The 25,141-nt window shown below is 48.2% G+C and overlaps 1 protein-coding gene across 1 annotated transcript in view; it reads right to left on the bottom strand.

Moving 5' to 3' along the window:
* wfs1a (Wolfram syndrome 1a (wolframin)) overlaps nucleotides 1-21,654 on the bottom strand; it is a 111,847-nt gene extending 90,193 nt beyond the window's left edge. The window contains exon 1 of the mRNA XM_055910379.1: nucleotides 21,235-21,654. Coding sequence (XP_055766354.1) covers nucleotides 21,235-21,289 — 55 coding nt within the window. The 5' untranslated portion in view covers nucleotides 21,290-21,654. The remainder of the gene's footprint in view (nucleotides 1-21,234) is intronic.
* Nucleotides 21,655-25,141: the final 3,487 nt, after the last annotated feature.

Genomic DNA, 25,141 nt, shown 5'->3' with positions numbered 1-25,141 from the left:
GACAGCTACCACCTGGTACTGTACCCTGCACCTTAGAGACTGGTGTAGACAGCTACCACCTGGTACTGTACCCTGCCCCTTAGAGACTGATGTAGACAGCTACCACCTGGTACTGTACCCTGTACCTTAGAGACTGTTGTAGACAGCTACCACCTGGTACTGCACCTTAGAGACTGATGTAGACAGCTACCACCTGGTACTGTACCCTGTACCTTAGAGACTGTTGCAGACAGCTACCACCCGGTTAGTACCCTGCACCTTAGAGACTGTTGTAGACAGCTACCACCTGGTACTGTACCTTAGAGACTGGTGTAGTCAGCTACCACCTGGTACTGTAACTTAGAGACTGTTGTAGACAGCTACCACCTGGTACTGTACCTTAGAGACTGGTGTAGTCAGCTACCACCTGGGACTGTACCTTAGAGACTGTTGTAGACAGCTACCACATGGTACTGTACCCTGTACCTTAGAGACTGTTGTAGTCAGCTACCACCTGGTACTGTACCTTAGAGACTGGTGTAGTCAGCTACCACCTGGTACTGTACCTTAGAGACTGTTGTAGACAGCTACCACCTGGTACTGTACCCTGTACCTTAGAGACTGGTGTAGACAGCTACCACCTGGTACTGCACCTTAGAGACTGTTGTAGACAGCTACCACCTGGTACTGTACCCTGTACCTTAGAGACTGGTGTAGTCAGCTACCACCTGGTACTGTACCTTAGAGACTGGTGTAGTCAGCTACCACCTGGTACTGTACCTTAGAGACTGTTGTAGACAGCTACCACCTGGTACTGTACCCTGTACCTTAGAGACTGGTGTAGACAGCTACCACCTGGTACTGTACCCTGCATCTTAGAGACTGTTGTAGACAGCTACTACCTGGTACCGTACCCTGCACCATAGAGACTGTTGTAGACAGCTACCACCTGGTACTGTACCTTAGAGACTGGTGTAGTCAGCTACCACCTGGTACTGTACCTTAGAGACTGTTGTAGACAGCTACCACCTGGTACTGTACCTTAGAGACTGGTGTAGTCAGCTACCACCTGGTACTGTACCCTGCACCTTAGAGACTGGTGTAGTCAGCTACCACCTGGTACTGTACCCTGTACCTTAGAGACTGTTGTAGACAGCTACCACCTGGTACTGTACCCTGCACCTTAGAGACTGTTGTAGGCAGCTACCGCCTGGTACTGTACCCTGCACCTTAGAGACTGTTGTAGACAGCTGCCACCTGGTACTGTACCTTAGAGACTGGTATAGACAGCTACCACCTGGTACTGTACCCTGCACCTTAGAGACTGTTGTAGACAGCTACCACCTGGTACTGTACCTTAGAGACTGTTATAGACAGCTACCACCTGGTACTGTACCCTGCACCTTAGAGACTGCTGTAGACAGCTACCACCTGGTAATGTACCCTGCACCTTAGAGACTGTTGTAGACAGCTACCACCTGGTACTGTACCTTAGAGACTGTTGTAGACAGCTACCACTTGGTACTGTACCCTGTACCTTAGAGACTGTTGTAGACAGCTACCACCTGGTACTGTACCCTGCACCTTAGAGACTGTTGTAGACAGCTACTGCCTGGTACTGTACCTTAGAGACTGTTATAGACAGCTACCACCTGGTACTGTACCCTGCACCTTAGAGACTGTTGTAGACAGCTACCACCTGGTACTGTACCCTGCACCTTAGAGACTGTTGTAGACAGCTACCACCTGGTACTGTACCCTGCACCTTAGAGACTGTTGTAGACAGCTACCACCTGGTACTGTACCCTGCACCTTAGAGACTGTTGTAGACAGGTACCACCTGGTACTGTACCCTGTACCTTAGAGACTGTTGTAGACAGCTACCACCTTGTACTGTACCCTGCACCTTAGAGACTGGTGTAGTCAGCTACCACCTGGTACTGTACCCTGCACCTTAGAGACTGTTGTAGACAGCTACCACCTGGTACTGTACCCTGCACCTTAGAGACTGTTGTAGACAGCTACCACCTGGTACTGTACCCTGTACCTTAGAGACTGTTGTAGACAGCTATCACCTGGTACTGTACCTTAGAGACTGTTGTAGACAGCTACCACCTGGTACGGTACCCTGTACCTTAGAGACTGGTGTAGACAGCTACCACCTGGTACTGTACCCTGTACCTTAGAGACTGTTGTAGACAGCTACCGCCTGGTACTGTACCCTGCACCTTAGAGACTGTTGTAGACAGCTAACACCTGGTACTGCACCTTAGAGACTGTTGTAGACAGCTACCACCTGGTACTGTACCCTGCACCTTAGAGACTGTTGTAGACAGGTACCACTTGGTACTGTACACTGTACCTTAGAGACTGTTGTAGACAGCTACCACCTGGTCCTGTACCCTGCACCTTAGAGACTGGTGTAGTCAGCTACCACCTGGTCCTGTACCCTGCACCTTAGAGGCTGGTGTAGACAGCTACCACCTGGTACTGTACCCTGCACCTTTGAGACTGGTGTAGTCAGCTACCACCTGGTACTGTACCCTGCACCTTAGAGACTGGTGTAGTCAGCTACCACCTGGTACTGTACCCTGCACCTTAGAGACTGGTGTAGTCAGCTACCACCTGGTCCTGTACCTTAGAGACTGTTGTAGACAGCTACCACCTGGTACTGTACCCTGTACCTTAGAGACTGTTGTAGACAGCTACCACCTGGTACTGTACCCTGCACCTTAGAGACTGTTGTAGACAGCTACCACCTGGTACTGTACCTTAGAGACTGTTATAGACAGCTACCACCTGGTACTGTACCCTGCACCTTAGAGACTGCTGTAGACAGCTACCACCTGGTAATGTACCCTGCACCTTAGAGACTGTTGTAGACAGCTACCACCTGGTACTGTACCTTAGAGACTGTTGTAGACAGCTACCACTTGGTACTGTACCCTGTACCTTAGAGACTGTTGTAGACAGCTACCACCTGGTACTGTACCCTGCACCTTAGAGACTGTTGTAGACAGCTACTGCTTGGTACTGTACCTTAGAGACTGTTATAGACAGCTACCACCTGGTACTGTACCCTGCACCTTAGAGACTGTTGTAGACAGCTACCACCTGGTACTGTACCCTGCACCTTAGAGACTGTTGTAGACAGCTACCACCTGGTACTGTACCCTGCACCTTAGAGACTGTTGTAGACAGCTACCACCTGGTACTGTACCCTGCACCTTAGAGACTGTTGTAGACAGGTACCACCTGGTACTGTACCCTGTACCTTAGAGACTGTTGTAGACAGCTACCACCTTGTACTGTACCCTGCACCTTAGAGACTGGTGTAGTCAGCTACCACCTGGTACTGTACCCTGCACCTTAGAGACTGTTGTAGACAGCTACCACCTGGTACTGTACCCTGCACCTTAGAGACTGTTGTAGACAGCTACCACCTGGTACTGTACCCTGTACCTTAGAGACTGTTGTAGACAGCTATCACCTGGTACTGTACCTTAGAGACTGTTGTAGACAGCTACCACCTGGTACGGTACCCTGTACCTTAGAGACTGGTGTAGACAGCTACCACCTGGTACTGTACCCTGTACCTTAGAGACTGTTGTAGACAGCTACCGCCTGGTACTGTACCCTGCACCTTAGAGACTGTTGTAGACAGCTAACACCTGGTACTGCACCTTAGAGACTGTTGTAGACAGCTACCACCTGGTACTGTACCCTGCACCTTAGAGACTGTTGTAGACAGGTACCACTTGGTACTGTACACTGTACCTTAGAGACTGTTGTAGACAGCTACCACCTGGTCCTGTACCCTGCACCTTAGAGACTGGTGTAGTCAGCTACCACCTGGTCCTGTACCCTGCACCTTAGAGGCTGGTGTAGACAGCTACCACCTGGTACTGTACCCTGCACCTTTGAGACTGGTGTAGTCAGCTACCACCTGGTACTGTACCCTGCACCTTAGAGACTGGTGTAGTCAGCTACCACCTGGTACTGTACCCTGCACCTTAGAGACTGGTGTAGTCAGCTACCACCTGGTCCTGTACCTTAGAGACTGTTGTAGACAGCTACCACCTGGTACTGTACCCTGTACCTTAGAGACTGTTGTAGACAGCTACCACCTGGTACTGTACCATAGAGACTGTTGTAGACAGCTACCACCTGGTACTGTACCTTAGAGACTGTTGTAGTCAGCTACCACCTGGTACTGTACCCTGCACCTTAGAGACTGGTGTAGTCAGCTACCACCTGGTACTGTACCCTGTACCTTAGAGACTGGTGTAGACAGCTACCACCTGGTACTGTACCCTGCACCTTAGAGACTGGTGTAGACAGCTACAACCTGGTACTGTACCCTGCACCTTAGAGACTGTTGTAGACAGCTACCACCTGGTCCTGTACCCTGTACCTTAGAGACTGTTGTAGACAGCTACCACCTGGTACTGTACCTTAGAGACTGTTGTAGACAGCTACCACCTGGTACTGTACCCTGTACCTTAGAGACTGTTGTAGACAGCTACCACCTGGTACTGTAACCTTTACCTTAGAGACTGCTGTAGAAAGCTACCACCTGGTACTGTACCCTGTACCTTAGAGACTGGTGTAGACAGCTACCACCTGGTACTGTACCTTAGAGACTGTTGTAGACAGCTACCACCTGGTACTGTACCTTAGAGACTGTTGTAGACAGCTACCACCTGGTACTGTACCCTGTACCTTAGAGACTGGTGTAGACAGCTACCACCTGGTACTGTACCTTAGAGACTGTTGTAGACAGCTACCACCTGGTACTGTACCCTGTACCTTAGAGACTGGTGTAGACAGCTACCACCTGGTACTGTACCCTGCACCTTAGAGACTGTTGTAGACAGCTGCCACCTGGTACTGTACCCTGCACCTTAGAGACTGTTGTAGACAGCTGCCACCTGGTACTGTACCCTGCACCTTAGAGACTGTTGTAGACAGCTACCACCTGGTACTGTACCCTGCAGCTTAGAGACTGTTGTAGACAGCTACCCCCTGGTACTGTACCCTGTACCTTAGAGACTGTTGTAGACAGCTACCACCTGGTACTGTACCCTGTACCTTAGAGACTGTTGTAGACAGCTACCACCTGGTACTGTACCTTAGAGACTGTTGTAGACAGCTACCACCTGGTACTGTACCCTGCACCTCAGAGACTGTTGTAGACAGCTACCACCTGGTACTGTACCCTGTACCTTAGAGACTGTTGTAGACAGCTACCACCTGGTACTGTACCCTCTACCTTAGAGACTGGTGTAGACAGCTGCCACCTGGTACTGTACCCTGCACCTTAGAGACTGGTGTAGACAGCTACCACCTGGTACTGTACCCTGTACCTTAGAGACTGTTGTAGACAGCTACCACCTGGTACTGTAACCTGTACCTTAGAGACTGTTGTAGACAGCTACCACCTGGTACTGTAACCTTTACCTTAGAGACTGCTGTAGACAGCTACCACCTGGTACTGTACCCTGTACCTTAGAGACTGTTGTAGACAGCTACCACCTGGTACTGTACCCTGTACATTAGAGACTGGTGTAGACAGCTACCACCTGGTACTGTACCTTAGAGACTGTTGTAGACAGCTACCACCTGGTACTGTACCCTGTACCTTAGAGACTGTTGTAGACAGCTACCACCTGGTACTGTACCCTGTACCTTAGAGACTGTTGTAGACAGCTACCACCTGGTACTGTACCGTGCACCTTAGAGACTGTTGTAGACAGCTACCACCTGGTACTGTACCCTGTACCTTAGAGACTGTTGTAGACAGCTACCACCTGGTACTGTACCCTGTACCTTAGAGACTGTTGTAGACAGCTACCACCTGGTACTGTAACCTGTACCTTAGAGACTGTTGTAGACAGCTACCACCTGGTACTGTAACCTGTACCTTAGAGACTGCTGTAGACAGCTACCACCTGGTACTGTACCCTGTACCTTAGAGACTGGTGTAGACAGCTACCACCTGGTACTGTACCCTGCACCTTAGAGACTGCTGTAGACAGCTACCACCTGGTACTGTACCCTGTACCTTAGAGACTGGTGTAGACAGCTACCACCTGGTACTGTACCCTGCACCTTAGAGACTGTTGTAGACAGCTACCACCTGGTACTGTACCCTGCACCATAGAGACTGGTGTAGACAGCTTCCACCTGGTACTGAACCCTGCAACTTAGAGACTGTTGTAGACAGCTACCACCTGGTACTGTACCCTGCACCTTAGAGACTGTTGTAGACAGCTACCACCTGGTACTGTACCCTGTACCTTAGAGACTGTTGTAGACAGCTACCACCTGGTACTGTACCCTGTACCTTAGAGACTGTTGTAGACAGCTACCACCTGGTACTGTACCTTAGAGACTGTTGTAGACAGCTACCACCTGGTACTGTACCCTGTACCTTAGAGACTGGTGTAGACAGCTACCACCTGGTACTGTACCTTAGAGACTGTTGTAGACAGCTACCACCTGGTACTGTACCCTGTACCTTAGAGACTGTTGTAGACAGCTACCACCTGGTACTGTACCCTGCACCTTAGAGACTGTTGTAGACAGCTACCACCTGGTACTGAACCCTCTACCTTAGAGACTGGTGTATACAGCTACCACCTGGTACTGTACCCTGTACCTTAGAGACTGGTGTAGACAGCTGCCCCCTGGTACTGTACCCCGCACCTTAGAGACTGTTGTAGACAGCTACCACCTGGTACTGTACCCTGTACCTTAGAGACTGGTGTAGACAGCTACCACCTGGTACTGTACCCTGCAACTTAGAGACTGTTGTAGACAGCTGCCACCTGGTACTGTACCCTGCACCTTAGAGACTGTTGTAGACAGCTACCACCTGGTACTGTACCCTGCACCTTAGAGACTGTTGTAGACAGCTACCCCCTGGTACTGTACCCTGTACCTTAGAGACTGTTGTAGACAGCTACCACCTGGTACTGTACCCTGTACCTTAGAGACTGTTGTAGACAGCTACCACCTGGTACTGTACCTTAGAGACTGTTGTAGACAGCTACCACCTGGTACTGTACCCTGCACCTCAGAGACTGTTGTAGACAGCTACCACCTGGTACTGTACCCTGTACCTTAGAGACTGTTGTAGACAGCTACCACCTGGTACTGTACCCTCTACCTTAGAGACTGGTGTAGACAGCTGCCACCTGGTACTGTACCCTGCACCTTAGAGACTGGTGTAGACAGCTACCACCTGGTACTGTACCCTGCACCTTAGAGACTGTTGTAGACAGCTACCACCTGGTACTGTACCCTGTACCTTAGAGACTGTTGTAGACAGCTACCACCTGGTACTGTACCCTGCACCTTAGAGACTGGTGTAGTCAGCTACCACCTGGTCCTGCACCTTAGAGACTGCTGTAGACAGCTACCACCTGGTACTGTACCCTGCACCTTAGAGACTGTTGTAGACAGCTACCACCTGGTACTGTACCCTGCACCTTAGAGACTGTTGTAGACAGCTACCACCTGGTACTGTACCCTGTACCTTAGAGACTGTTGTAGACAGCTACCACCTGGTACTGTACCCTGTACCTTAGAGACTGCTGTAGACAGCTACCACCTGGTACTGTACCTTAGAGACTGTTGTAGACAGCTACCACCTGGTACTGTATCTTAGAGACTGTTGTAGACAGCTACCACCTGGTACTGTACCCTGTACCTTAGAGACTGTTGTAGACAGCTACCACCTGGTACTGTACCCTGTACCTTAGAGACTGGTGTAGACAGCTACCACCTTGTACTGTACCCTGCACCTTAGAGACTGTTGTAGACAGCTGCCACCTGGTACTGTACCCTGCACCTTAGAGACTGTTGTAGACAGCTACCACCTGGTACTGTACCCTGCACCTTAGAGACTGTTGTAGACAGCTACCACCTGGTACTGTACCTTAGAGACTGTTGTAGACAGCTACCACCTGGTACTGCACCCTGCACCTTAGAGACTGTTGTAGACAGCTACCACCTGGTACTGTACCCTGCACCTTAGAGACTGTTGTAGACAGCTACCACCTGGTACTGTACCCTGTACCTTAGAGACTGGTGTAGACAGCTACCACCTGGTACTGTACCTTAGAGACTGGTGTAGACAGCTACCACCTGGTACTGTACCCTGCACCTTAGAGACTGGTGTAGACAGCTACCACCTGGTACTGTACCCTGCACCTTAGAGACTGTTGTAGACAGCTACCACCTGGTACTGCACCTTAGAGACTGTTGTAGACAGCGACCACCTGGTACTGTACCCTGCACCTTAGAGACTGGTGTAGACAGCTACCACCTGGTACTGTACCCTGTACCTTAGAGACTGTTGTAGACAGCTACCACCTGGAACTGTACCTTGTACCTTAGAGACTGTTGTAAACAGCTACCACCTGGTACTGTACCCTGTACCTTAGAGACTGGTGTAGACAGCTACCACCTGGTACTGTACCCTGTACCTTAGAGACTGTTGTAGACAGCTACCACCTGGTACTGTACCCTGTACCTTAGAGACTGGTGTAGACAGCTGCCACCTGGTACTGTACCCTGCACCTTAGAGACTGCTGTAGACAGCTACCACCTGGTACTGTACCTTAGAGACTGTTGTAGACAGCTACCACCTGGTACTGTACCCTGCACCTTAGAGACTGTTGTAGACAGCAACCACCTGGTACTGTACCCTGCACCTTAGAGACTGTTGTAGACAGCTACCACCTGGTACTGTACCCTCTACCTTAGAGACTGGTGTAGACAGCTGCCACCTGGTACTGTACCCTGCACCTTAGAGACTGGTGTAGACAGCTACCACCTGGTACTGTACCCTGCACCTTAGAGACTGTTGTAGACAGCTACCACCTGGTACTGTACCCTGTACCTTAGAGACTGTTGTAGACAGCTACCACCTGGTACTGTACCCTGCACCTTAGAGACTGGTGTAGTCAGCTACCACCTGGTCCTGCACCTTAGAGACTGCTGTAGACAGCTACCACCTGGTACTGTACCCTGCACCTTAGAGACTGTTGTAGACAGCTACCACCTGGTACTGTACCCTGCACCTTAGAGACTGTTGTAGACAGCTACCACCTGGTACTGTACCCTGTACCTTAGAGACTGTTGTAGACAGCTACCACCTGGTACTGTACCCTGTACCTTAGAGACTGCTGTAGACAGCTACCACCTGGTACTGTACCTTAGAGACTGTTGTAGACAGCTACCACCTGGTACTGTACCTTAGAGACTGTTGTAGACAGCTACCACCTGGTACTGTACCCTGTACCTTAGAGACTGTTGTAGACAGCTACCACCTGGTACTGTACCCTGTACCTTAGAGACTGGTGTAGACAGCTACCACCTTGTACTGTACCCTGCACCTTAGAGACTGTTGTAGACAGCTGCCACCTGGTACTGTACCCTGCACCTTAGAGACTGTTGTAGACAGCTACCACCTGGTACTGTACCCTGCACCTTAGAGACTGTTGTAGACAGCTACCACCTGGTACTGTACCTTAGAGACTGTTGTAGACAGCTACCACCTGGTACTGTACCCTGCACCTTAGAGACTGGTGTAGACAGCTACCACCTGGTACTGTACCCTGTACCTTAGAGACTGTTGTAGACAGCTACCACCTGGTACTGTACCTTGTACCTTAGAGACTGTTGTAAACAGCTACCACCTGGTACTGTACCCTGTACCTTAGAGACTGGTGTAGACAGCTACCACCTGGTACTGTACCCTGTACCTTAGAGACTGTTGTAGACAGCTACCACCTGGTACTGTACCCTGTACCTTAGAGACTGGTGTAGACAGCTGCCACCTGGTACTGTACCCTGCACCTTAGAGACTGCTGTAGACAGCTACCACCTGGTACTGTACCTTAGAGACTGTTGTAGACAGCTACCACCTGGTACTGTACCCTGCACCTTAGAGACTGTTGTAGACAGCTACCACCTGGTACTGTACCCTGCACCTTAGAGACTGTTGTAGACAGCTACCACCTGGTACTGTACCTTAGAGACTGCTGTAGACAGCTGCCACCTGGTACTGTACCCTGCACCTTAGAGACTGGTGTTGACAGCTACCACCTGGTACTGTACCCTGCACCTTAGAGACTGTTGTAGACAGCTACCACCTGGTACTGTACCCTGCACCGTAGAGACTGTTGTAGACAGCTACCACCTGGTACTGTACCCTGCACCTTAGAGACTGCTGTAGACAGCTACCACCTGGTACTGTACCCTGCACCTTAGAGACTGTTGTAGACAGCTACCACCTGGTACTGTACCCTGTACCTTAGAGACTGTTGTAAACAGCTACCACCTGGTACTGTACCCTGTACCTTAGAGACTGTTGTAGACAGCTACCACCTGGTACTGTACCCTGCACCTTAGAGACTGTTGTAGACAGCTACCACCTGGTACTGTACCTTGTACCTTAGAGACTGTTGTAAACAGCTACCACCTGGTACTGTACCCTGTACCTTAGAGACTGGTGTAGACAGCTACCACCTGGTACTGTACCCTGCACCTTAGAGACTGTTGTAGACAGCTACCACCTGGTACTGTACCCTGTACCTTAGAGACTGTTGTAGACAGCTACCACCTGGTACTGTACCCTGTACCTTAGAGACTGCTGTAGACAGCTACCACCTGGTACTGTACCTTAGAGACTGTTGTAGACAGCTACCACCTGGTACTGTACCTTAGAGACTGTTGTAGACAGCTACCACCTGGTACTGTACCCTGTACCTTAGAGACTGTTGTAGACAGCTACCACCTGGTACTGTACCCTGTACCTTAGAGACTGGTGTAGACAGCTACCACCTTGTACTGTACCCTGCACCTTAGAGACTGTTGTAGACAGCTGCCACCTGGTACTGTACCCTGCACCTTAGAGACTGTTGTAGACAGCTACCACCTGGTACTGTACCCTGTACCTTAGAGACTGTTGTAAACAGCTACCACCTGGTACTGTACCCTGTACCTTAGAGACTGTTGTAGACAGCTACCACCTGGTACTGTACCCTGCACCTTAGAGACTGTTGTAGACAGCTACCACCTGGTACTGTACCTTGTACCTTAGAGACTGTTGTAAACAGCTACCACCTGGTACTGTACCCTGTACCTTAGAGACTGGTGTAGACAGCTACCACCTGGTACTGTACCCTGCACCTTAGAGACTGTTGTAGACAGCTACCACCTGGTACTGTACCCTGTACCTTAGAGACTGTTGTAGACAGCTACCACCTGGTACTGTACCCTGTACCTTAGAGACTGCTGTAGACAGCTACCACCTGGTACTGTACCTTAGAGACTGTTGTAGACAGCTACCACCTGGTACTGTACCTTAGAGACTGTTGTAGACAGCTACCACCTGGTACTGTACCCTGTACCTTAGAGACTGTTGTAGACAGCTACCACCTGGTACTGTACCCTGTACCTTAGAGACTGGTGTAGACAGCTACCACCTTGTACTGTACCCTGCACCTTAGAGACTGTTGTAGACAGCTGCCACCTGGTACTGTACCCTGCACCTTAGAGACTGTTGTAGACAGCTACCACCTGGTACTGTACCCTGCACCTTAGAGACTGTTGTAGACAGCTACCACCTGGTACTGTACCTTAGAGACTGTTGTAGACAGCTACCACCTGGTACTGCACCCTGCACCTTAGAGAATGTTGTAGACAGCTACCACCTGGTACTGTACCCTGCACCTTAGAGACTGTTGTAGACAGCTACCACCTGGTATTGTACCCTGTACCTTAGAGACTGGTGTAGACTGCTACCACCTGGTACTGTACCCTGCACCTTAGAGACTGTTGTAGACAGCTACCACCTGGTACTGTACCCTGCACCTTAGAGACTGTTGTAGACAGCTACCACCTGGTACTGTACCCTGTACCTTAGAGACTGGTGTAGACAGCTACCACCTGGTACTGTACCTTAGAGACTGGTGTAGACAGCTACCACCTGGTACTGTACCCTGCACCTTAGAGACTGGTGTAGACAGCTACCACCTGGTACTGTACCCTGTACCTTAGAGACTGTTGTAGACAGCTACCACCTGGTACTGTACCTTGTACCTTAGAGACTGTTGTAAACAGCTACCACCTGGTACTGTACCCTGTACCTTAGAGACTGGTGTAGACAGCTACCACCTGGTACTGTACCCTGTACCTTAGAGACTGTTGTAGACAGCTACCACCTGGTACTGTACCCTGTACCTTAGAGACTGGTGTAGACAGCTGCCACCTGGTACTTTACCCTGCACCTTAGAGACTGCTGTAGACAGCTACCACCTGGTACTGTACCTTAGAGACTGTTGTAGACAGCTACCACCTGGTACTGTACCCTGCACCTTAGAGACTGTTGTAGACAGCTACCACCTGGTACTGTACCCTGCACCTTAGAGACTGTTGTAGACAGCTACCACCTGGTACTGTACCTTAGAGACTGCTGTAGACAGCTGCCACCTGGTACTGTACCCTGCACCTTAGAGACTGGTGTTGACAGCTACCACCTGGTACTGTACCCTGCACCTTAGAGACTGTTGTAGACAGCTACCACCTGGTACTGTACCCTGCACCGTAGAGACTGTTGTAGACAGCTACCACCTGGTACTGTACCCTGCACCTTAGAGACTGCTGTAGACAGCTACCACCTGGTACTGTACCCTGCACCTTAGAGACTGTTGTAGACAGCTACCACCTGGTACTGTACCCTGTACCTTAGAGACTGTTGTAAACAGCTACCACCTGGTACTGTACCCTGTACCTTAGAGACTGTTGTAGACAGCTACCACCTGGTACTGTACCCTGCACCTTAGAGACTGTTGTAGACAGCTACCACCTGGTACTGTACCTTGTACCTTAGAGACTGTTGTAAACAGCTACCACCTGGTACTGTACCCTGTACCTTAGAGACTGGTGTAGACAGCTACCACCTGGTACTGTACCCTGCACCTTAGAGACTGTTGTAGACAGCTACCACCTGGTACTGTACCTTAGAGACTGTTGTAGACAGCTACCACCTGGTACTGCACCCTGCACCTTAGAGACTGTTGTAGACAGCTACCACCTGGTATTGTACCCTGTACCTTAGAGACTGGTGTAGACTGCTACCACCTGGTACTGTACCCTGCACCTTAGAGACTGTTGTAGACAGCTACCACCTGGTACTGTACCCTGCACCTTAGAGACTGTTGTAGACAGCTACCACCTGGTACTGTACCCTGTACCTTAGAGACTGGTGTAGACAGCTACCACCTGGTACTGTACCTTAGAGACTGGTGTAGACAGCTACCACCTGGTACTGTACCCTGCACCTTAGAGACTGGTGTAGACAGCTACCACCTGGTACTGTACCCTGCACCTTAGAGACTGTTGTAGACAGCTACCACCTGGTATTGTACCCTGTACCTTAGAGACTGTTGTAGACAGCTACCACCTGGTACTGTACCCTGCACCTTAGAGACTGGTGTAGACAGCTGCCACCTGGTACTGTACCCTGCACCTTAGAGACTGCTGTAGACAGCTACCACCTGGTACTGTACCTTAGAGACTGTTGTAGACAGCTACCACCTGGTACTGTACCCTGCACCTTAGAGACTGTTGTAGACAGCTACCACCTGGTACTGTACCCTGCACCTTAGAGACTGTTGTAGACAGCTACCACCTGGTACTGTACCTTAGAGACTGCTGTAGACAGCTGCCACCTGGTACTGTACCCTGCACCTTAGAGACTGGTGTTGACAGCTACCACCTGGTACTGTACCCTGCACCTTAGAGACTGTTGTAGACAGCTACCACCTGGTACTGTACCCTGCACCGTAGAGACTGTTGTAGACAGCTACCACCTGGTACTGTACCCTGCACCTTAGAGACTGCTGTAGACAGCTACCACCTGGTACTGTATCCTGCACCTTAGAGACTGTTGTAGACAGCTACCACCTGGTACTGTACCCTGCACCTTAGAGACTGTTGTAGACAGCTACCACCTGGTACTGTACCCTGTACCTTAGAGACTGTTGTAGACAGCTACCACCTGGTACTGTACCTTGTACCTTAGAGACTGTTGTAAACAGCTACCACCTGGTACTGTACCCTGTACCTTAGAGACTGGTGTAGACAGCTACCACCTGGTACTGTACCCTGCACCTTAGAGACTGGTGTAGACAGCTACCACCTGGTACTGCACCTTAGAGACTGTTGTAGACAGCTACCACCTGGTACTGTACCCTGTACCTTAGAGACTGGTGTAGACAGCTACCACCTGGTACTGCACCTTAGAGACTGGTGTAGACAGCTACCACCTGGTACTGTACCTTAGAGACTGTTGTAGACAGCTACCACCTGGTACTGTACCCTGTACCTTAGAGACTGGTGTAGACAGCTACCACCTGGTACTGTACCCTGTACCTTAGAGACTGGTGTAGACAGCTACCACCTGGTACTGTACCCTGTACCTTAGAGACTGGTGTAGACAGCTACCGCCTGGTACTGTAACCTGTACCTTAGAGACTGGTGTAGACAGCTAACACCTGGTACTGTACCTTAGAGACTGTTGTAGACAGCTACCACCTGGTACTGTACCCTGCACCTTAGAGACTGGTGTAGTCAGCTACCACCTGGTACTGTACCCTGTACCTTAGAGACTGTTGTAGACAGCTACCACCTGGTACTGTACCCTGCACCTTAGAGACTGTTGTAGTCAGCTACCACCTGGTACTGTACCCTGTACCTTAGAGACTGGTGTAGACAGCTACCACCTGGTACTGTACCCTGCACCTTAGAGACTGGTGTAGACAGCTACCACCTGGTACTGCACCTTAGAGACTGTTGTAGACAGCTACCACCTGGTACTGTACCCTGTACCTTAGAGACTGGTGTAGACAGCTACCACCTGGTACTGCCCCTTAGAGACTGGTGTAGACAGCTACCACCTGGTACTGTACCTTAGAGACTGTTGTAGACAGCTACCACCTGGTACTGTACCCTGCACCTTAGAGACTGTTGTAGACAGCTACCACCTGGTACTGTACCCTGCACCTTAGAGACTGGTGCCCTATGTACATAGAGTCATTGAACACTGGTCACTTTAATAATGCTTACATACTGTTTTATTTATACTGTATTCTAGTCAAGGCTCATCCTATATAACTACTGATGTACACATCATTTCTAATCATATATTGTCCATACTGTCTATACACACCATTATGTTATATATATATATATATATATATATACATATATATTCCGGTTTCTGTGTACATGACCAATGAACTTTGATTTGATTGGATGAATTTATAAATTGAGGTTTTCTTATTTTCCTGGATCCATCTGAGCCGAAAACACAGATACTACACTGATACTACACTGATAATACACAGATACTACACCGATACTACACTGATACTACACCGATACTACACTGATACTACACCGATACTACATATATACTACACTGATAATACACAGATACTACACTGATACTACACCGATACTACACTGATACTACACTGATACTACACTGATACTACACCGATACTACATATATACTACACTGATAATACACAGATACTACACTGATACTACACTGATACCACACTGATACTACACAGATACTACACAGATACTACACATATACTACACTGATAATACACTGATACTACACTGATACTACACCGATACTACACCGATACTACACCGATACTACACCGATACTACACCGATACTACACAGATACTACACTGATACCACACTGATAATACACTGATACTACACTGGATCCATCTGAACCAAATACACTGATAAAAGTCCCCCTGTCTGAGAGAGATTGACATGGTTATCAAAATGTCACGCCAGGGTAAGTCTACACGAAACACAGACCTTTTTTTTTCAAGTGTTTCTAAAATCCCTTATCGGAAAAACAAATGGTGGAAAAAAAGGATTGGAACCATTTCCCTGTTTGACCGCTCGGTTTTATGGGTATTATGACATGGCTCTATTGAAGCAATTCTCGCCATATGACGTACATTACAATTCCAACCAAGTGGGTTAACCCTTACGGACGAGATGCGTGGGGTGTTTTGTCTTTCACATGTACAACCCTGGTTCACTTCCACGCCCCGTCGTTCTTTACAATATACAAGTGGACTTCGTGGTGCCACTATCACTCCCACCCAGGTGTATATAACACACCTGTCTTCACCTGAAAGAATGTTGCCCCGCACCTTCCTGCCGTTAGCTTTGAGACACCTTCATTCATCACGTCAATAACACCATGTATAGCCTACATAAGATTGTCATACACGTGACGTAGTTTGACGTAACATGTAATGGCGGTTTCTGAACGTCACGTCATTTAAGCCAAGCTTAAACAACGCTGTGTGCGTCAGGGGACTGTCTTTAAAGGACATGGGAGAGAAAACATGTCCCCTTGTCACCCAGGGTGTCTCGAAATTCATCTGCTCAGACATCAATCAGACCTGGCCAAGGAGACAGCGGGCTGCATCTCCAATATCCCCCTGATCAGACATCAATCAGACCTGGCCAAGGAGACAGCGACCTGTATCTCCAATAACCTCTAGTGGCTTCCTCCTCTCGGCTGCATCTCAATAACATCTAGTGGCTTCCTCCTCTGGGCTGCATCTCAATAACCTCTAGTGGCTTCCTCCTCTCGGCTGCATCTCAATAACCTCTAGTGGCTTGCTCCTCTCGGCTGCATCTCAATAACCTCTAGTGGCTTCCTCCTCTCGGCTGCATCTCAATAACCTCTAGTGGCTTCCTCCTCTAGGCTGCATCTCAATAACCTCTAGTGGCTTCCTCCTCTAGGCTGCATCTCAATAACCTCTAGTGGCTTCCTCCTCTAGGCTGCATCTCAATAACCTCTAGTGGCTTCCTCCTATCGGCTGCATCTCAATAACCTCTAGTGGCTTCCTCCTCTCGGCTGCATCTCAATAACCTCTAGTGGCTTCCTCCTCTCGGCTGCATCTCAATAACCTCTAGTGGCTTCCTCCTCTAGGCTGCATCTCAATAACCTCTAGTGGCTTCCTCCTCTCGGCTGCATCTCAATAACCTCTAGTGGCTTCCTCCTCTAGGCTGTATCTCAATAACCTCTAGTGGCTTCCTCCTCTCGGCTGCATCTCAATAACCTCTAGTTGCTTCCTCCTCTCGGCTGTATCTCCAATAACCTCTAGTGGCTTCCTCCCCTCGGCTGCATCTCAATAACCTCTAGTGGCTTCCTCCTCTCGGCTGCATCTCAATAACCTCTAGTGGCTTCCTCCTCTCGGCTGTATCTCCAAAAACCTCTAGTGGCTTCCTCCTCTAGGCTGCATCTCAATAGCCTCTAGTGGCTTCCTCCTCTAGGCTGCATCTCCAATAACCTCTAGTGGCTTCCTCCTCTCGGCTGTATCTCAATAACCTCTAGTGGCTTCCTCCTCTAGGCTGCATCTCCAATAACCTCTAGTGGCTTCCTCCTCTAGGCTGCATCTCAATAACCTCTAGTGGCTTCCTCCTCTCGGCTGTATCTCCAATAACCTCTAGTGGCTTCCTCCTCTAGGCTGAATCTCCAATAACCTCTAGTGGCTTCCTCCTCTCGGCTGTATCTCCAATAACCTCTAGTGGCTTCCTCCTCTCGGCTGAATCTCCAATAACCTCTAGTGGCTTCCTCCTCTAGGCTGAATCTCCAATAACCTCTAGTGGCTTCCTCCTCTCGGCTGTATCTCCAATAACCTCTAGTGGCTTCCTCCTCTAGGCTGAATCTCCAATAACCTCTAGTGGCTTCCTCCTCTCGGCTGCATCTCCAATAACCTCTAGTGGCTTCCTCCTCTCGGCTGCATCTCAATAACCTCTAGTGGCTTCCTCCTCTCGGCTGTATCTCCAATAACCTCTAGTGGCTTCCTCCTCTAGGCTGAATCTCCAATAACCTCTAGTGGCTTCCTCCTCTCGGCTGCATCTCCAATAACCTCTAGTGGCTTCCTCCTCTCGGCTGTATCTCAATAACCTCTAGTGGCTTCCTCCTCTAGGCTGCATCTCCAATAACCTCTAGTGGCTTCCTCCTCTAGGCTGCATCTCAATAACCTCTAGTGGCTTCCTCCTCTAGGCTGCATCTCAATAACCTCTAGTGGCTTCCTCCTCTCGGCTGCATCTCAATAACCTCTAGTGGCTTCCTCCTCTAGGCTGCATCTCAATAACCTCTAGTGGCTTCCTCCTCTAGGCTGCATCTCAATAACCTCTAGTGGCTTCCTCCTCTCGGCTGCATCTCAATAACCTCTAGTGGCTTCCTCCTCTCGGCTGCATCTCAATAACTTCTAGTGGCTTCCTCCTCTCGGCTGAATCTCCAATAACCTCTAGTGGCTTCCTCCTCTCGGCTGTATCTCCAATAACCTCTAGTGGCTTCCTCCTCTAGGCTGAATCTCCAATAACCTCTAGTGGCTTCCTCCTCTCGGCTGTATCTCCAATAACCTCTAGTGGCTTCCTCCTCTCGGCTGCATCTCAATAACCTCTAGTGGCTTCCTCCTCTCGGCTGCATCTCAATAACCTCTAGTGGCTTCCTCCTCTCGGCTGCATCTCAATAACCTCTAGTGGCTTCCTCCTCTCGGCTGCATCTCAAATAACCTCTAGTGGCTTCCTCCTCTAGGCTGCATCTCAATAACCTCTAGTGGCTTCCTCCTCTCGGCTGCATCTCAATAACCTCTAGTGGCTTCCTCCTCTCGGCTGCATCTCAAATAACTTCTAGTGGCTTCCTCCTCTAGGCTGCATCTCAATAACCTCTAGTGGCTTCCTCCTCTCGGCTGCATCTCAAATAACCTCTAGTGGCTTCCTCCTCTAGGCTGCATCTCAATAACCTCTAGTGGCTTCCTCCTCTAGGCTGCATCTCAATAACCTCTAGTGGCTTCCTCCTCTCGGCTGCATCTCAATAACCTCTAGTGGCTTCCTCCTCTCGGCTGCATCTCAATAACCTCTAGTGGCTTCCTCCTCTAGGCTGCATCTCAATAACCTCTAGTGGCTTCCTCCTCTCGGCTGTATCTCAATAACCTCTAGTGGCTTCCTCCTCTCAGGTGCATCTCAATAACTTCTAGTGGCTTCCTCCTCTCGGCTGTATCTCAATAATCTCTAGTGGCTTCCTCCTCTCGGCTGTATCTCAATAACCTCTAGTGGCTTCCTCCTCTCGGGTGCATCTCAATAACCTCTAGTGGCTTCCTCCTCTAGGCTGCATCTCAATAACCTCTAGTGGCTTCCTCCTCTCGGCTGTATCTCCAATAACCTCTAGTGGCTTCCTCCTCTCGGCTGTATCTCAATAACCTCTAGTGGCTTCCTCCTCTCGGGTGCATCTCAATAACCTCTAGTGGCTTCCTCCTCTCGGCTGCATCTCAATAACCTCTAGTGGCTTCCTCCTCTAGGCTGCATCTCAATAACCTCTAGTGGCTTCCTCTTCTCGGCTGTATCTCAATAACCTCTAGTGGCTTCCTCCTCTCGGCTGCATCTCAATAACCTCTAGTGGCTTCCTCCTCTCGGCTGTATCTCCAATAACCTCTAGTGGCTTCCTCCTCTCGGCTGCATCTCAATAACCTCTAGTGGCTTCCTCCTCTCGGCTGCATCTCAATAACCTCTAGTGGCTTCCTCCTCTCGGCTGCATCTCAATAACCTCTAGTGGCTTCCTCCTCTCGGCTGCATCTCAATAACCTCTAGTGGCTTCCTCCTCTCGGCTGCATCTCCAATAACCTCTAGTGGCTTCCTCCTCTCGGCTGCATCTCAATAACCTCTAGTGGCTTCCTCCTCTAGGCTGCATCTCAATAAATTCTACCTTTCAAATGTCAGATTTGAGTCATTTAGCTGACGCTGTAATCCAGAGCGATTTACAGAAGCAATTAGGGTTAAGTGCCTTGCTCAAGGGCACATCGGCCAGTTTTTCACCTAGTCCGTGTCACGTTCCGGACCTGTTTTCCTTTGTTTTTGTATTTATTTAGTATTGGTCAGGGCGTGAGTTGGGTGGGTTGTCGATGTGTGATTTTTATGTTGGGATTTTTGTGTGTTCGGCCTGGTATGATTCTCAATCAGAGGCAGCTGTCAATCGTTGTCCCTGATTGAGAATCATGCTTAGGCAGCCGGGGTTTCACGTGTGTTTTGTGGGTGTTTGTCTTTCGTGTCAGTGTTCGTGCCACATGGGACTGTTTTCGGTTAGATTCTCTTTGTTATTTTGTTTCGTGTAGTGTTCAGTTTAATTCGTAATAAAACATGGACACTTTCCACTCTGCGTCTTGGTCCGATCCCTACACCTCATCTTCAGACGAAGAGGAGGAAATCAGCCGTTACAGTCCGCTCGGGGAATTTGAACCAGCAACCTTTTGGTTACTGTCACGCCCTGGCCTTAGTATTATTTGTTTTATTTATTATTTTAGTTAGGTCAGGGTGTGACATGGGGTATGTGTGTATTTTGGGGTATTATATGGTAGAGGGGGTGTTGGTTGTAGTTTATGGTTTTGTGTTGAGGGTATGTGTCTAGCTTTGTCTATGTTGGGTGTAGTTGTCTAGGGAAGTCTATGGTGACCGGAATGGGTTCTCAATTAGAGACAGCTGATTTCGGTTGTCTCTAATTGGGAGCCATATTTAAGGCTGCCATAGGCTTTAGCTGTTTGTGGGTCATTGTTTATGTATATGTATATGTCGACGTAAGTAGTTTGTGTGTGCACTTACGTTTGAAGTTTCACGATCGTTTGTTGTTTTTGTTAGTGTTGTATAAGTGTTTGGTGATCATCTTCGTCGTGGTAAATAAAGAAGATGTATTCAAATCATGTTGCGCCTTGGTCCTCTCGTTCATGTCAACGCGATCGTGACAGTTACGGGCCTAACACTCTTAACCGCTAAGCTTCCTCCCCTCGGCTGCATCTCAATACCTATGGTGACTTCCTCCCCGACTACCAGCTACCTGCGACCAATAATTTCCAATGGAAGGATGAGACACTAGGAGACACACAGCGACTTAACGGTCGAGTTGAAAATGTTTGTAAATATCAGCGAGGCAACAGCCAATCAGGGTGGAGGACAGCTCTCACTTTGACATAAAGGTCAACGACCAAACTCCCATCATGCATGCTGTTTGGAAGATCCACGATGGATGATGTCAGAGACTTGGTAGCTAGCTTCATGGCCAAGTCTGAATGGCAGGATATTACCTTCCTCCCCCCTCTGTCTGTCTCTCTCTCCCTCCCTCCTTCCTACCTTCCTCACCCGCTTCAGCCTCTTCCAGCTCAGCTTTCTTCAGTCTTTCCTGCATCACCACACGTTTAGCCAGATCCGCAAAGCCCCGACGTCGGGGGGCAGGAGAGGACGAGGGGGCTAGAGAGGTGGAGGGGGCCGCAAAGCCCCAACGGCGGGGGGCAGGAGAGGTGGATGGGGTAGAGGTAGATGGGGTGGAGGTGGCGGCAGTGGGTGAATGAAAGGATGATTTTGGGGTGATGGGAAGAGGAGAAGAAGGAGAGGAAGTGGATGAAGGGACGGAGTGAGGAGGAGAGGAAGTGGGAGGAGGAGGAGGCGAACGAGAGGCTGACGATGGGATGAATTTGGGGGAGTCTGAGGGAGTCGAGGTGAGGGAGGGTTGGGAGGCAGGGGGGAGGGGGTTAGAGGAGGGAGGTGAGGCAGTGTCCAGGGTAGAGGGAGACCCCGGTGGGATGAGGGGGGTGGAAGGAGGGAGTGGGGAGGGAGAAGGGGGGAGGGGGTTAGGGGAGGGAGGTGAGGCGGTGTCCAGGGTAGAGGGAGACCCCGGTGGGATGAGGGGGGTGGAAGGAGGGAGTGGGGAGGGAGAAGGGGGGAGGGGGTTAGAGGAGGGAGGTGAGGCGGTGTCCAGGGTAGAGGCAGACCCCGGTGGGATGAGGGGAGTGGAAGGAGGGAGTGGGGAGGGAGGAGGGGGGAGATCCACGTCCATCTCACCTGTAACAACACAAGAGAAGATAAGATGATAAGACGATATTGTCATCATTACAGGACATAGACAGATGATGTTGTAGTCATTACAGGACATAGACAGATGATGTTGTAGTCATTACAGGACAGATGATGTTGTAGTCTTTACAGGACATAGACAGATGATGTTGTAGTCATTACAGGACAGATGATGTTGTAATCATTACAGGACAGATGATGTTGTAATCATTACAGGACAGATGATGTTGTAGTCATTACAGGACAGATGATGTTGTAGTCATTACAGGACAGATGATGTTGTAATCATTACAGGACAGATGATGTTGTAATCATTACAGGACAGATGATGTTGTAATCATTACAGGACAGATGATGTTGTAGTCATTACAGGACAGATGATGTTGTAATCATTACAGGACAGATGATGTTGTAGTCATTACAGGACAGATGATGTTGTAGTCATTACAGGACAGATGATGTTGTAGTCATTACAGGACAGATGATGTTGTAGTCATTACAGGACAGATGATGTTGTAGTCATTACAGGACAGATGATGTTGTAGTCATTACAGGACAGATGATGTTGTAGTCATTACAGGACATAGACAGATGATGATGTAATCATTACAGGACATAGACAGATGATGTTGTAGTCATTACAGGACATAGACAGATGATGATGTAATCATTACAGGACATAGACACATGATGTTGTAGTCATTACAGGACATGGACAGATGATGATGTAATCATTACAGGACATAGACAGATGATGATGTAATCATTACAGGACAGATGATGATGTAATCATTACAGGACATGGACAGATGATGTTGTAGTCATTACAGGACAGATGATGTTGTAGTCATTACAGGACAGATGATGTTGTAGTCATTACAGGACAGATGATGTTGTAGTCATTACAGGACATAGACAGATGATGTTGTAGTCATTACAGGACAGATGATGTTGTAGTCATTACAGGACAGATGATGTTGTAGTCATTACAGGACAGATGATGTTGTAATCATTACAGGACAGATGATGTTGTAGTCATTACAGGACAGATGATGTTGTAGTCATTACAGGACAGATGATGTTGTAGTCATTACAGGACAGATGATGTTGTAATCATTACAGGACATAGACAGATGATGTTGTCATCATTACAGGACAGATGATGTTGTAGTCATTACAGGACAGATGATGTTGTAGTCATTACAGGACATGGACAGATGATGTTGTAGTCATTACAGGACAGATGATGTTGTAGTCATTACAGGACAGATGATGTTGTAGTCATTACAGGACAGATGATGTTGTAGTCATTACAGGACAGATGATGTTGTAGTCATTACAGGACATGGACAGATGATGTTGTAGTCATTACAGGACAGATGATGTTGTAGTCATTACAGGACATAGACAGATGATGATGTAATCATTACAGGACATAGACAGATGATGTTGTAGTCATTACAGGACATAGACAGATGATGATGTAATCATTACAGGACATAGACACATGATGTTGTAGTCATTACAGGACATGGACAGATGATGATGTAATCATTACAGGACATAGACAGATGATGATGTAATCATTACAGGACAGATGATGATGTAATCATTACAGGACATGGACAGATGATGTTATAGTCATTACAGGACAGATGATGTTGTAGTCATTACAGGACAGGTGATGTTGTAATCATTACAGGACAGATGATGTTGTAGTCATTACAGGACAGATGATGTTGTAATCATTACAGGACAGGTGATGTTGTAATCATTACAGGACAGATGATGTTGTAGTCATTACAGGACAGATGATGTTGTAATCATTACAGGACAGATGATGTTGTAGTCATTACAGGACAGATGATGATGTAGTCATTACAGGACAGATGATGTTGTAGTCATTACAGGACATGGACACATGATGATGTAATCATTACAGGACATAGACACATGATGATGTAATCATTACAGGACATAGACACATGATGTTGTAATCATTACAGGACATGGACAGATGATGTTGTAATCATTACAGGACAGATGATGTTGTAATCATTACAGGACAGATGATGTTGTAGTCATTACAGGACATGGACAGATGATGTTGTAGTCATTACAGGACATAGACAGATGATGTTGTAATCATTACAGGACAGATGATGTTGTAGTCATTACAGGACAGATGAAGTTGTCATCATTACAGGACAGATGATGTTGTAGTCATTACAGGACATGGACAGATGATGTTGTAATCATTACAGGACATATGATGTTGTAGTCATTACAGGACAGATGATGTTGTAGTCATTACAGGACATGGACAGATGATGTTGTAGTCATTACAGGACATAGACAGATGATGTTGTAATCATTACAGGACATAGACAGATGATGTTGTAGTCATTACAGGACAGATGATGTTGTAGTCATTACAGGACATGGACAGATGATGTTGTAGTCATTACAGGACATATGATGTTGTAATCATTACAGGACATAGACAGATGATGTTGTAATCATTACAGGACAGATGATGTTGTAATCATTACAGGACAGATGATGTTGTAATCATTACAGGACAGATGATGTTGTAATCATTACAGGACAGATGATGTTGTAATCATTACAGGACAGATGATGTTGTAATCATTACAGGACAGATGATGTTGTAGTCATTACAGGACAGATGATGTTGTAATCATTACAGGACATGGACAGATGATGTTGTAATCATTACAGGACAGATGATGTTGTAGTCATTACAGGACATAGACAGATGATGTTGTAGTCATTACAGGACATAGACAGATGATGTTGTAATCATTACAGGACATAGACAGATGATGTTGTAATCATTACAGGACAGATGATGTTGTAATCATTACAGGACAGATGATGTTGTAATCATTACAGGACAGATGATGATGTAATCATTACAGGACAGATGATGTTGTAGTCATTACAGGACATAGACAGATGATGTTGTAGTCATTACAGGACATAGACAGATGATGTTGTAATCATTACAGGACATAGACAGATGATGTTGTAGTCATTACAGGACATAGACAGATGATGATGTAATCATTACAGGACAGATGATGTTGTAGTCATTACAGGACATAGACAGATGATGTTGTAGTCATTACAGGACATGGACAGATGATGTTGTAGTCATTACAGG

The sequence above is a fragment of the Salvelinus fontinalis genome, unplaced genomic scaffold (assembly GCF_029448725.1).
Source record: "Salvelinus fontinalis isolate EN_2023a unplaced genomic scaffold, ASM2944872v1 scaffold_0005, whole genome shotgun sequence".
Lineage (NCBI taxonomy): Eukaryota > Metazoa > Chordata > Actinopteri > Salmoniformes > Salmonidae > Salvelinus > Salvelinus fontinalis.
This window is presented reverse-complemented; position numbering and strand designations above follow the sequence as displayed.